Source organism: Podarcis tiliguerta (genome assembly GCF_965153285.1).
Source record: "Podarcis tiliguerta genome assembly, chromosome: 16".
In the NCBI taxonomy this organism is placed as follows: domain Eukaryota; kingdom Metazoa; phylum Chordata; class Lepidosauria; order Squamata; family Lacertidae; genus Podarcis; species Podarcis tiliguerta.
In genome coordinates this window covers 24,727,124-24,741,691 of record NC_139549.1, presented here as the reverse complement: position 1 = coordinate 24,741,691, position 14,568 = coordinate 24,727,124, and the positions used below count along the sequence as shown (strand labels likewise).

The 14,568-nt window shown below is 50.6% G+C and overlaps 1 protein-coding gene across 9 annotated transcripts in view; it reads right to left on the bottom strand.

The window, feature by feature from the left end:
- The window catches only part of SMTN (smoothelin), an 83,950-nt gene that overhangs the window by 54,282 nt on the left and 15,100 nt on the right, over positions 1–14,568 (bottom strand). For all 9 annotated transcript variants that reach the window (XM_083417607.1, XM_083417604.1, XM_083417609.1 and 6 more), the window contains exons 3-5: positions 3,818–3,978; positions 3,072–3,174; positions 1,479–1,557 (exon numbers count right to left, since the gene is read on the bottom strand). In XM_083417607.1, coding sequence (XP_083273733.1) covers positions 1,479–1,557; positions 3,072–3,174; positions 3,818–3,978 — 343 coding nt within the window. The remainder of the gene's footprint in view (positions 1–1,478; positions 1,558–3,071; positions 3,175–3,817; positions 3,979–14,568) is intronic.

Here is a 14,568-nt window from a genome sequence, read left to right as displayed (position 1 = left end):
GCCCACCACCAGCATGGATCCAGCCAATGGCCTATCTAGTCCAGCATCCTCTTCTCCCAGTGGTCAACTAGATGCCTCACCTGGGAAACCCGCAAGCAGGATTCTCACCCAAGAGCCATTCTCCCCCTCTGCAGTTTCCAGCAACTGGCATTCAGAAGCCTTGCCGCTTCCAAGAGTGGAGGCATCATGGCTAGTAGGCACTGAAAACCTCCACCACCTCAAATTTATCTGATCCTCTTTTAAAGCAGTCTACAGGGCTGTCTTGGGACGCGGGTGGCGCTGTGGGTTAAACCACAGAGCCTAGGACTTGCCAATCAGAAGGGTGGGGGTTCGAATCCCCATGACAGGGTGACCTCCAGTTGCTCGGTCCCTGCTCCTGCCAATCTAGCAGTTCGAAAGCACGTGAAGGTTCAAGTAGATAAATAGGTACCGCTCCAGCGGGAAGGTAAACAGCGTTTCCATGCGCTGTTCTGGTTCGCCAGAAGCGGCTTAGTCCTGCTGGCCACATGACCCGGAAGCTGTACACCGGCTCCCTTGGCCAGTAAAGCGAGATGAGCGCCGCAACCCCAGAGTTGGTCACAACTGGACCTAACAGTCAAGGGTCCTTTTACAGGGCTGTCTTACCCATAGGGACTAGGGGTGTGGGGCACCCGGGCGCCGGGCTCTCAGGGGTGCCAGGCCGAGAGCCCCGGGCCCAAGAGCTGAATCCAGGAAAGAACCCACCCATTGGTCGGAGCACCGCGGCGTGGTCTTCTGTTTCGGGCGGCTCTGCGCCGCAAGTTCAGGGACGACCGAGCCAGCGAGATGCTGAGGCCTGGAACTGGACAATGGGGGGCGGGCACTGGGTGGATCTTTGCACCCCAGCGCCGCATATGCCTAAGACAGTCCTGGCTGTCTAGGTTAATGGCCATCACTGCCTCCTGAGGAAGTGAGTTCCATAGTTTAACAATGTACCGTGCAAAGAGGTTCTCTCTCTTATCTGCCCTGAATCTTCCAACAATCGGCTGGATGTTCCCGAGGGCGGTATGCAACAATTTTTAAAAGCCATACAGTCATACCTCGGGTTGAAGTTGCTTCAGGTTGAGTGCTTTCGGGTTGCGCTCCGCGGCGACCCGGAAGTAACGGAACGCGTTACTTCCGGGTTTCGCCCCGCACGCATGCACAGGCGGTCAAAATTATGTCACCCGCATGCACGGAAGCGGCAAATCGCGACCCGGTTGCGTTTACTTCAGGATGCAAATGGGGCTCTGGAATGGATCCCATTCGTATCCAGAGGTACCACTGTATTTAAAACAATTTGTTAAGGAGCCAGAATAATAAGCAACAAATACAAATAAGCAAAATGGTCTCTCGGGTGTTCCTTCCGCACTTTCGCCAGCCCCCTCCTTTCCGGCCCTCACAATTCCTGGAAGACACACACAAACACCCTAGGGGACTTCAGGTCTCTCGTCCTCCCCTTAAGTCGGAGCCCGTCGTACCTTCAATTTCTTCAGCACGCAGTTTGCGAATGGCGGCACGGATCAGTTTCCGTTCCTCGTATTCACTGGCCGCCCGCATCTGATGGGAGAAAAGAAAAGGTCAGCCACTTTTACAGGCCGGCTTCAGGCCTGCCTCGTTCTCCCCAAGTCAAGGCCAGCTCTGGGCCAACTGGGTGCAGGCTGGATCGATGCTGTGAGCCCCAACCTGCACATGAATACCCGCTGGTTAGACAAGTGTGTCATTTTTATTCATTTTTTTAAAAATGAGGAGAAACATGGGTGATCTCCACATGGTGAAACGGAGGGGCCAACACTGAGAAGACCCTGCTTGCTTTTCAAGGAGGGGCCTGTTGGCCACAGCCAGACACCCTAAGATGCAGCATTGAAGGGGTAGGGTGCAGAGACCAAACATGCCCCCGCCCAGGCATCTCTGTCTAGCCCTGGGTGCTTTCCCAAGGACACACATCTTCGAAAGCCACGCCCCCTCTCATTGGGCCACACCCCTCTCCAGCTTTGCTTCACACCTTCCCTGGATACTTTTGAACAGCTGGGGTTTTATTATTCTTATTCATATTTCACAAAATTTAGGCACTGCTTGATTGCAAAAAGGGGGGGGGGGCTTACCTCAAAGGTAAAACAATAAAATTATCATTCGGAAAATTCACAGGTAAAATAACAATAGAATAAAAGCAGATTAAAACTCACATGAACGTTCTAAGCATCTGGGTGGCCTTATCTATTTAAAAAAATGTTTTTAGCGGGCTCTGAAAAGAGTACAGTGAAGTCGGCTGCCTGATATCAAGAGGCAGGGAGTTCCATAGGTGCTGCCTCACTGAAAGATCGATTTCTGACAATGGGGAACAAGATGTGTCCTGGGACTCTAACCATGCCTCTTACTTGCGCGGCTGGAGGCCAGAAAGAGGTAATGGAGTGTCTGCAGAAACCAGCCTAGCGTCCTAAGGCAAAGTGCACATTCATTGCTCCGTCTGACTTTGACTCTGGCCCTACCCGCCACCAGCATGTGGCCCTCAGAAGGTTGTCCAGGAGAGAATGTGGCCCTCTGGAGGAAAAGTGCCCCCCCCACAAAATCCCTGAAATACAGGGACAGTTACATGAGCTGGCCACTAAATGGCACTCTTTCCTTGCCAAGGCACTTAGCAGCGGCCGGGGAAAGAGACAAACGAGGCAGTTTTCTCCCCAGAGCCTGGAGAATGTCGGATCCACAACTCCCAGCCAGCTCAGACCCAAGTAAAAAAGCTGCAGGAAGGAAGCCACTTTGCAATCGTGAAGTTCTTATTGACATCAAGCTTCTGAAAATTCAGAGCGTTTCCCAGAGAGTTCCCGCACTAAAAGAGCCCATTTCTTACAAGTGCAGATTGAAGCGGTGGAGTGGGGGTAATCTCAGAAGTAAACGAGCCCCGAGTATATTGCAAACTGAGACAGCTTATACTGAGAGAGGATGGGGCTTGCCCAACAGCAAGGGACAGGATTCGAACACAGGACTTTGGCTCTTTGTTCGGTGTCTTTATCCCCTCTACTTCAAAAGCCAAGGCAGGCACGTTCAAAAGAGGAGAAGGTCCCCCAGCCACTCACCAAAGCCGTCAGTTCCTCCACATCCTGGATGGTTTCCAACTTCCCCGATAGGATGTCCAGAGTTTTCTGCTGCTGCTTCCGCTCCTCCTCCAGCCGCAGTGATCTGTAGGGAACAAGGCACAAGGGACACATCATCAGGTGGGGGGTGATGGCCAAGATCTGTGAGACCATTGGCCAGCAAGCTGGCAGGGAGGTGTCTTGCCTGGCCCCCTCCAGCATATCAGGGACAGAAGCCTTCCTAGAAAGTCGCTTTATACTGAATCAGATCAGTGGGGTCCATCTAGTTCAGTACTGCCTACACTGACTGGCAGAGGCTGTCTGGGATTTCAGATGGAGATCTTTCTTTCCCATCCCTACCTGGAGATGCCAGGAAGATACCAGCAACCTTCTTTCTGCATGCAGAGCAGATGCTCTGCCTCTGAGCTTCACTATCTGGAGTCAGACCATTAGTCCATCTAGCTCAATACAACCTACACTAGCTGGCAGCAGCTCTCCGGGGCTTCAGGAAGGGAGTCTTCCCCGATTCGCATGATATGTGCGTAGAGGGCAACGCACATCAGCAAAGCCACCTGCAACCCTAGAGATTCCGCAACCCTAGAAATTCCGCAACCCTAGAAATTCCGCAACCCTAGAAATTCCGCAACCCTAGAAATTCCGCAACTGATTCTGCAATTATTTAGAAGTAATGGGGGGAGAGGCCAAGCAAGCAGGTTAGAGGGGGAAAGAAAGGGGTTCCCGGGACCCACCTCAGCACGTTCTCCTTGTTCTCCTGCCGTTCTGCACAGCGCTCCGTCCGGAAGCGCTTGGATGCCAGCGCCTCCTCGTCTCGCTCCAGCTCCTGCCGCCGCAGCTCCCGGATGGCGGAGCGGATCTGCCGCCGCTCAGTCAGGTCCAGCGTGGCCTCCAGCTGTATGGGGAGGGAGGGGTGGCAGCAGCGTAAAAGGCAAATGGTCACTCCGGGACGGATAAAGGGCAACGTAGAGACCGGCTCCACCCACCCCACTCTGGCCCACCTCGGCTCAAAACCCTCGAGATTCCGGGCGACGACGCACACAATGGAGGCAGTGTCCCGGCTGACACAGGGGACCAGTGTCCCTGCAGCCTCCCACTCTCCCAGCACGGAGCCCAATGACTCACGCACGCGACTGCCACTAAGCCTCGGACGCTGCCCAGGAGACCTCCACCCAAAGAATGGCATCGCTGGGCACACACACACACGGGCCTGGGCAGCAGGGGAAATCCCTAGAGTTGGTGGTCTCAAACTGGGAACCACAAACCCCACACAACACTTGCAGAGGTCCAGAGGAAGGGATAACCTCTCCTACCCTCCGGTTCCGAGCACGCAGCGGGCAAGGATTGTCACGGTCACTTTAACAAATAAAAAAACCCGATTTGTGTGATGCCCTCTGCCGTACTTGAGGGCAGATACCAAAAGATTCCAACTGAGAAACAACTCTGGGAAATAGACGGAGATTACTTTCATATGTGGTGGACCTGTGGCAAGGTAAAAAGATTCTGGGAGTTAATCTATAATGAACTTAAGATATTTAAGTATACTTTTCCTAAAAGACCGGAGGCATTTTTTGCTAGGTCTGGTGGGAAAAGAAATTAAAATAAAAGATCAGAACTTGTTCATGTATGCCACAGCCGCCGCAAGAACTTTACTGGCCCAAAGATGGAAAACAGAAGATTTACCAACCATCCAGGAGTGGCAGGAAAAGATAATAGATTTTGCGGAACTTGCCGCAAGGAAGGATCCGGGACCAAGAGGACCAGAGATACAATAACAATTGGAATAAATTTATTGAATATATAAAGGAGAACAACAAAAATATTAAGACACTAGCAGGACTGGAATAATACCTCCAATGTAAAACAGTAACGACAATAATATACCCAAAAAGTATGTGATGTATATACCAGCGATTGGGAGGGAGGGAAGTCAGGACTCGGCAGAGTCAAAGGGATTATAATGTGACAATAAGGATTGTTGGAAAAAGAATTACATGTCGAAAACCTGAGGAATGGGATCATTACCCCACTCTTACTTACCATCCCAGGCAGCCCATCTGCGGCCACACTGTCCTTTCTTTTATCAGATCAAAATGATCAGACAACAGCAAAGGTTGCTAGGTTTATCGAGGGTGCAAGGAGATTAAGGGCCACTATCTGAACAATAATCTTGGTCATTTGATTGCCCTTTTTACCCATTGTCGTCTTTTTAATGGCATATACTGCTTGTCTTATGTTGCTATGGCCGCTGGCTAATGCGAATAAAGTTTATCTATCTATTTTCAAGCAGATTTGTGGCACCAGAGGCCCATCTGCAGCGCACCCTTAAAGCAGTATCGTGCTGGTTTGAACAGCCACAGACGGCTTCCTGCAAAGGCTCCTGGGAAATAAAGTTTGCGAGGGGTACTTTTAGGAGGTCCCTATTCCCTCCCTCGCAGAACTACGGTTTCCATGGTTCCTTGGGGATGGATTGTCAAGCCGCTCCAGGAATTGCAGCATTAAAATTACCAATAAAAACTGGACGTTAAGAGCAAGGGCTGCATTTGCACCAGACGTTTAAAGCGCTATGGTGCCACTTTTTAAATTCGTTTCGTTTTTTGCAGGAAACTTTTTTTCGCCCAAGAAGCAAGGTAACATACATGGTTCTCTCCCTCCTCATTTAGCCCACACAACAACCCTGTGAGGTAGATTTAGATTGAGAAGCAGCAATGGGCCCAAGGTCACGCAGTGAACATCACAAGGTCAAGTGAGAATTTGAACCCGAGCCTCTCCCGGGTCCTAGTACAGTGGTACCTTGGTTATCAAACTTAATCCATTCTGGAAGTCCCTTCCAAAACCAAAGCGTTCCAAAACCAAGGCGCGCTTTCCCATAGAAAGTATTGCAAAACGGATTAATCCGTTCCAGACTTTTAAAAACAACCCTTAAAACAGCAATTTGACATGAAATTTACTATCTAACGAGACCATTGATCCACAAAATGAAAGCAATAAACAATGTACTGCACTCACACACACAATCAATCAATCAGTAGCTGAACTGGGTTCCACACAGTCACAAAAACAAAACAAAAAAGCCGCAAAAACAAAAACGCAAGATAAATAGCAAAATCAGACAGACCTCAGTGTAGCACTCAAAATGGAAGTGTGGCACTCAGAATGGGGCACGTTCGGCTTCCGAAAAAGTTCGCAAACCGGAACACCAACTTCCAGTTTTGCAGTGTTTGGGTTCCAAGTTGTTTGAGTACCAAGGCGTTTGAGAACCAAGGTACCACTGTACAACACTCTAACCACTACACCACCCTGGTCTCTCATTTAAACTGCCATGGCTGCACACCTTTTCCTCGTAGGGAAATCTCTGGACTGCAATTCCCATCATCCCCAGAAAGCATGGTCTTTAGCCAGGGATGATGGAAAAGTGCAGTCCGAGAACATCTGGAGGGAGTGACATCCCCTGATCAAAGCCAAGCCACCACTGCGGGTGTCCCGCTTCCTGCTGGGCGTGCCCACGACCCTCCCTCTCTCAATCTCTCTACCCCCAGCCCAGCCCTGTACAGCAGTCAGGCCCCGACTCATTTCCTGGATGTGGGGTGGAGTAAGGGGTCATGCTTCCCAGCATTCAGCCTCGCCACAGCTGCATTTCCTGACCCCTTTTGTCTGAGTCAGGAAGGGTGCTGCAGAGGCTGCTCTCTGGAGCGACTGGATTCAGAGACGGAATATGGAGGAAAGGCAGCAACGGGAACAGCGAAGACATTTCCTGAAGCATCTGCAGAGATCTCCAGCACACATACACAACTCACCTTCACAGCTGACAACAGCGCTCTCGCTCTCTTTCTCACACACACACACAAGCACACAGATAAGAGGGGACGTGGGGGGCGCTGTGGTCTAAACCACTGAGCCTCTTGGGCTTGCCGATCAGAGGGTCAGCGGTTTGAATCCCTGCGGCAGGGTGAGCTCCCGTTGCTCTGTCCCAGCTCCTGCCAACCTAGCAGTTCAAAAGCACACCAGTGCAAGTAGATAAATAGGTACCACTCCGGCGGGAAGGTAAAATGTGTTCCGTGCTCTCTGGTTTCCATCACAGCATCCCATGCTGGCCACATGACCCAGAAAGCTGTCTGTAGACAAACTCCGGCTCCCTCGTCCTAAAAGCAAGATGAGCACCGCAACCCCATAGTTGCCTTTGACTGGACTTAACCATCCAGGGGTCCTTTGCCCCTGCCTTTACAGATAAGAGGAGAGTTGGCACTGCAGTCAGAATAATCTTCCCCAACCTGCCGCACTCCAGATGTTTTGAACTACAACTCCCATCAGCCCCAGGCAGCATGTAAGGTAGTTCAACATTGCGATTCCCATATTGCAGACACAAGAATGGAAGGAGAGCTTGCTCCGTCAGGCCAATGGCCCATCTAGGCCAGCATCCTGTTCTCACAGTGGCCAGCCAGGTGCCTCAATGGAAAACTTGCACAAGAGCAATTCTTGCCTCCTGCGGTTTCCAGAAACAGGGATTCAGTAGCATCGCTGCCTCTGACCGTGGAAGCAGAGCAGAGCCACCGTGGCTAGTAGCCTTGAATGGCCGTCTCTCTCCTCCATGATTTTGTCTAGTCTTCCTTGAAAGCCATCCAAGTTAGTGGTCATCACTGCCTCTTGTGGCAGGGAGTCCCAGAGGTCAACCATAGTACAACAATCTGAATTCCAGCTGTAAGTGTTCTTCGCAGACATAGTAAATTATGGTCCACAGATTCAGAAGCATTGATGCCTCTGACTGTGGAGGCAGAGCATAACCATCTCGATAGGCCACTTCTCCATGAATTTATTTAATCCTCTTTTAAAGCCATCTAGGTCCCTGTGGCAGGGAGTTCCAAAGTTTTAACTATGTGCTTGTGTGAAGTTCTCTCTTTTATTGGTCCCAAAACTTCCAACATTCAGCAGATTACAACCATTAAAAAAGTAGTATTAAAAACAGGTTTTTTTAATGGGAATTATAGGGACAGAACTACCTAAACAGTATAAAAACTTATTCATGAATGCTACTACAGCGGCAAGAATGTCACTCGCCCCCAAAATGGAAAGAAGCAGAAGTCCCAGCAAAGGAAGAATGGATACAAAAACTTACAGGATACGCAGAAATGGCGAAACTTACTGGAAGAATAAGAAATCAAGATAACAAACTTTTTTAAATAAAAGAATGGAAATGGTTTATTGAATATATAATATATAAATTGTATACAGATAAGAACATTGGCAGGATTCTTGCAATAACCTGCAGTTTCATAAGAGTATATATTTAAAGTAGATGGAATAAGTGAGCAAATTAAGTAAAGTTGGATAGGCAGAAGATATTAAAAATGAATTTAAGGGGGAAGGAAGTCAAGTATTGAAAGGTTATAGTGATTGTAAAATTAGTGAAATGTATAAACCTGAAGGAAGGGACGCGGGTGGCGCTGTGGGTAAAAGCCTCAGCGCCTAGGGCTTGCCGATCGAAAGGTCAGCGGTTCGAATCCCCGCGGCGGGGTGCGCTCCCACTGTTCGGTCCCAGCGCCTGCCAACCTAGCAGTTCGAAAGCACTCCCGGGTGCAAGTAGATAAATAGGGACCGCTTACTAGCGGGAAGGTAAACGGCGTTTCCGTGTGCGGCTCTGGCTCGCCAGAGCAGCGATGTCACGCTGGCCACGTGACCCGGAAGTGTCTCCGGACAGCGCTGGCCCTTGGCCTCTTTGAGTGAGATGGGCGCACAACCCTAGAGTCTGTCAAGACTGGCCCGTACGGGCAGGGGTACCTTTACCTTTTATAAACCTGAAAATAATAACTTTTTTTTAAATAAATACGTTTTTTTTTAACTTAAAACCACTTTTGTGGGGGGCAGTGTGGGGAGGCAGAAGCCCAAGGCAACAAAGAGTTGTAAGACGTGCACTGGGGTCTTCCTGTTGGTGCAGAAAGAACTGGGGACCCATTTTGCCCACCTAGCCTGGAAAACAGTTCCTGCTCATGTGGCATGTGGGGCAATCAATGGCGGAAACATCTGTCCATCACCCATTAGGGCTCTGTCTCTCTCCACCCTATTCTCCCTCGCATGGCTGGCCACTGGCACAGCTACAGTTAGACCGGGAAGGACAGTGCCAAGCCAAGCAACAAGGGAGGGACTCCACCGTGGCATTTCCCCTTGGATGCAGAAGGCAAGAGGTCACAAACAGCTGCTGCAGCAGTTGGAAAGAGCCAGGGCACGCCAGAGCCCCAAGAAGAGGCACAGACCCACTTCAAAACTGTCCGCACAGCTTTGATGCCTCCTTAAAATACCCAAGAGATGAGCTCCCTGCTCCGAGTTTCTCCAGCCCACTCGGAAAAGAGGGGGGCATACCCCTCATGGTTTGCCACCCAATCAGTCCTCTATATACACGAGCAAAGGGGGGGGGGGGAAACAATCTTTGCCCAATGCATCATTAATTTACAGGATTTGCAGTCACAAGATGTGCTGAGCAAAGGTCACCGGCTTTAAAAGGGTATTAGACCAAACGCATGGAGAAGGGACCATTTAGCCACTATTAGGCAGTAGAACCTGCAGGTCCAGTGGCAGTCTACCTCTGAATACCGGGAAGAGCAGATGTACAAGAGGACTGAGAAAAGGGGCTGGCTGGCACTACCACGGCCCCTGCCAGGTCTACTCTCCCAGCCAGCTCTCCTCCTACACTCCAGGGGGGAAGCCTTCCTAGGAAGGTGGAAAGCTGCCTTTTACAAAGCCAGACCACACTGGCTGGCAGCAGCTCTCCAGCGCTTTATGAAGCAAGGCCGAACTGGAGATCCCCTGCATACCAGGCAGATGCTCTCTACCACTGAGCTAAATCCCTTTCCCAAGTGAGAACATTGGAAGGCGCCTTATAGCAAGTCCGACCACTGGCCCATCTAGCTCAGTACTGCCTACACTGACTGGCAGCAGCTCTGCTGGATTTCCGGCAGGGAGTCCCTCCCAGTCCGACCAGGGACCTTTCGCAAGCGCTTGAAGGCTGCACAACCGTCACCCCTACCCAACAGACAAACGAAACAGGCAGAAACTTCGGACTTGCCTGGCTTCTAGGGGTCCGAGGCAGACGGATGTGAAATGCTTGGAAAGGTTTTGGTTTTGAGGGGTGGGGGGAAGCGATTGCAACTTGGGGGGGTAGGAAGGGCAGTCGTCAAATGTGAACACACAAAGAGAGAGAGAGAGACCCCAAGGCCACGTAAGCAGCCCAGGGAGGGCGGAGGCCAGAGGCAGCCCTCCGGGCCCTGCTAACAGGCCAGCCCCACTCTGCGGCCAGAGGTTGCTTGCTGGGAGCCGCAGAGCGGATTCCAAGAGGAGCGCGCAGGGAGAATTCGGCGTCCTGGGCTGCCCTGCGCCCTGGGAAGAACAGGACATGCTGCGGCCCCAGCTCACGCTCCCCCGCCGGGCAGGAAATTAACGGTTATGAGCAGGCCGGCCTAGAAAAACAGGGCCTCAATTTAAAGCAGGGAGTTAGCTAGGTGGAGAGGCAGCTGGAGGCAAGCAGGACTCTGCAGGGCCAAGACGCCGCTGTTTTCCCAGACCAGGCAGGGAGAGCAACAGGGAGCAGTGCCTCGAGAAGCAAAATCCAGATGTTGGAGCAGCCGATGCAAGGAGCCTTCGATGCTTTCAGACAAGGGACCTTCCTTTCACCCAGATGTGCATTTCTTCATTTTCTCTTGTCTGTCTGTATTGTTACCAGAACTCTTAATAAAGATCAGCCTTGTTTCCACTGCCTGCGCTCATTCATCTCCGACCGATAAACTTGGGGGACATTGAGTCCTTTTAGATGGGTAATTAGGCCATTGAAAAAAGGCCTATTTTCTGGTGACAGTATAAACACCAGCGGCCTATGCCTACAGGCTGATATGGATAGGTGTAACCCAGGCTCAGGTTTCTGCAGACACGTAACCTCGCTAGATGGGACGCGGGTGGCGCTGTGGGTTAAACCGCTGAGCCTAGGACTTGCCAATCAGAAGGTTGGCAGTTCGAATCCCCGCAACGGGGTGAGCTCCCGTTGCTCGGTCCCTGCTCCTGCCAATCTAGCAGTTCGAAAGCACGTCAAAGTGCAAGTAGATAAATAGGTACCGCTCTGGCGGGAAGGTAAACGGTGTTTCCGTACGCTCCTCTGGTTCCCCAGAAGCGGCTTAGTCCTGATGGCCACATGACCCGGAAGCTGTACGCCGGCTCCCTCGGCCAGTAAAGCGAGATGAGCGCCGCAACCCCAGAGTCGGCCACGACTGGACCTAATGGTCAGGGGTCCCTTTACCTTTAACCTCGCTAAGACCTTATAATGTAGAGATTTTTCAAAAATGAAATAGCATTCCACTTCTGTATTATGCTCTTCCTCCAAGGAGCATGGGGTGGTCCCCTTTTATCCTCCTAACAGCCCTGGAAGGTAGCCAAGCTGGAGCAAGCTTCAAAACAGACCTCTCTAGCTGTGCATCTATTAGGCAACTCCCGCCGGATATAACCCTCTTCCTACACCGCAGCTAAAACCACCACCTGCCCTCCATTTGCCCTCCAGTGGGATTTGGGGACTCCCCTGCAAAAAAAAAAAAAAAAAAGAACCCTGAGAACTTAGTTTATGAAGGGTGCCAGGAACTAGGGTGCCGTGACAGGGTGAACTACAGTTCCCAGGATTGTTTTTCATAGGGAAAAAGCCATGTGCTTTAAACATGTGGTGTGCACAGAGTCAACATCAACCCTGAAAGGCAAACACAATTTCATACTGGAATAAGAAGTACAGTGGTACCTTGGGTGAAGTACTTAATTCATTCCGGAGGTCCGTACTTAACCTGAAACTGTTCTTAAGCTGAGGTACCACTTTAGCTAGTGGGGCCTCCTGCTGCTGCTGCCGCACTGCCGGAGCACAATTTCTGTTCTCATCCTGAAGCAAAGTTCTTAACCTGAGGTACTATTTCTGGGTTAACGGAGTCTGTAACCTGAAGCGTATGTAACCTGAAGTGTATGTAACCCGAGGTACCACTGTATGTAAAAAGTGAGCGGGGAAAACTTTCCCCCCAGACTTTTACTGCATTCAAGCTCTGAGTTTAATTTCACGACTGCCTTTAAGTTCCCTTTTGTTTTTAAGCATTCACAAATCATTTTTTGCCCTTTGTACCAGTTCTGGGAGAACCTCGTAAAAGAAAAAGAAAGCACAACTGAGTTTCTCTCCCCACACTGCCCTCTTTTCAAAAAGACTCCGTTCTTATGGGACTTTGAAAAGAATTCCCTTATATTTTTTTCAGGTTTTGCAGCTTGCAGTTTTTGAGGGGGGAGGGGGTAGTAAAACACACACCCCCAAAATAAAGGAGAAGGGGAGTCCAAAGATGGGCAGTTACAGCTGGAGAGTGTGTATTGGTGTGATCCAGGTACAAGACTGTGACCATTTGCCACCACTGCCCTTTTGCTAAACAAAGCCAAGCCTCAGTGAGTGGTGCTTAATTCATCAACTCGAATTAGCCAGGCTGGAATTCCAAAGGGATTCCCACCCACTTCCTTCTCCCACTACAAGCAGGCATTCCTGGACTCGGACTCACAGAGGCTGGAGGTAGCTGAGCATCCTGGGAACAAGACTTGCATCCCACACAGGCAGGAGCTCTAGAAGGATAGGGTGCAGGGGGAGGGAGCCAGCCACCCCTCCTTTTGAGAATGGTACGTTCCCAGACTCTGGTACACTGCCCTCACCCTGGAGGTTCCACTTAGCTCTCCTGGACAATGGCAGGAGAGAGAGATTACAGTGGTTCCTCGGGTTACATACGCTTCAGGTTACAGACTCAGCTAACCCAGAAATAGTGCTTCAGGTTAAGAACTTTGCTTCAGGATCCCGTTCACATCTAGAGGTACCACTGTACCTTGGAAGTCTAACAGAATCCATTCCAGAGGTCTGTTCAACTTCCGAAACGTTCGACTTCCAAAGCACAGGAAGCTCCTGCAGCCAATTGGAAGCCGTGGAAGCCCCCCCCCCCCCCGGATGTTCGGCTTCCAAAAGAATGTTCAAAAACCAGAACACTCACTTCCGGGTTTTTGACTGACTCCCAAGGCGTTCGGGAGCTGAGCTACGACAGTATAAAATAAATGTTGAAAACTACACAAGGTAAAGACACATACATAAGTATAAAAGCCACATGTCTAAAATAGCACAGGAGAGCAATCCAAAAACCATCTTGGCTCTCTTAAAGACTCTAAATATTCCCTCTGCCTCCTTAATCCCCCTTGCCTGAGAACAGGTAGGCAGACAGCAATCAGGGGAAGTTCCTGAAGGGATTCCTCTCCTATATCTCTGAACCTCCTTTGTATTGTCATTGTCTGCTGGCATCCTGATGGTCTTATCAAATGCTAATGTTTTGTGTAAACTGTGTCTGGAACTATGTAAAACTTGCTAAATCCTCAGAAATAACACACCTTGGCCTGCCTGAGCCACAGCTACCCCACTTTATGTGAGATGTAATTTCTGACTGTTTGTAGAGAGGATGTCCTGCTTCTCCACGCCAAAACGTAAACCCTTAAAAGAGATGTTTCTTCTGGGCTCTGGGTCTCTCTTGCCTCCTTGCTAGAAGGGGAGGGAGCTCTGTTACAACAGAAAAATAAAGATCTGCCTTGCTTTCACTGCCTCCTGCCTCCATCCATTCATCTCTGACGGATCATGGACTTAGGGGACTCAGTCCCTTGGGGAGCTGGGCAGCAAAAGCCAACACTCCTTATTTTTCTATATCAGTTTTCAACCAGTGTCCTGTGGCACCCTGGGGTGCCTTGAATGTTGGTCAGGGGTGCCGCAGGCCACACTGGCCTCAGTCCCTCTTTCCTTTCCTCCCTCCTTTGACGCCCTCTTGTGTCTCTGTCTCCCAAGGCTTTATTACAGAAGCCCTGGGTACAAGCTCCACAGGTGAATGGTGCCTCTGGGCCTGATCATGGGGTGCTTCTCAGGCCCCCATGGGACAGTGTAAGGAGGCACCCCTCTTTGGGGCAGGGGAGGAAGCTCAGAGACCAGGGGCGGCAGCTGTAGCTGTCCAGAGGACTCCCAAGGAGAGGGGAGAGGAGGAAGAGGGAACACACAAGGGAGGGTGTTTGAAAAAGGGTGAGGGGCTGCCAGCTCTGTAGGCAAGGGGTGACGCAACTGGCTCCTGAGCCCCACAGGGGTGCCGCAGAAAGAATGCAGCTGGTCCAGGGGGCCGTGGACCCCAAAAGGTTGAAAACCTCTGATTAGAGCAGGGGTCAGCAAACGTTTTCAGCAGGGGCTGGGTCCACTGTCCCTCAGACCTTGTGGGGGGCCGGACTATATTTTTTTGGGGGGGTGGGGAATGAACGAATTCCTATGCCCCACAAATAACCCAGAGATGCATTTTAAATAAAAGGACACATTCTACTCATGTAAAAACTCGCTGCAGATTTAGAAGGTGATTGGGCTGGATCTGGCCCCCGGGCCTTAGTCTGCCTACCTATGGATGAGAGCAAACACCCCACTGAAATTAAT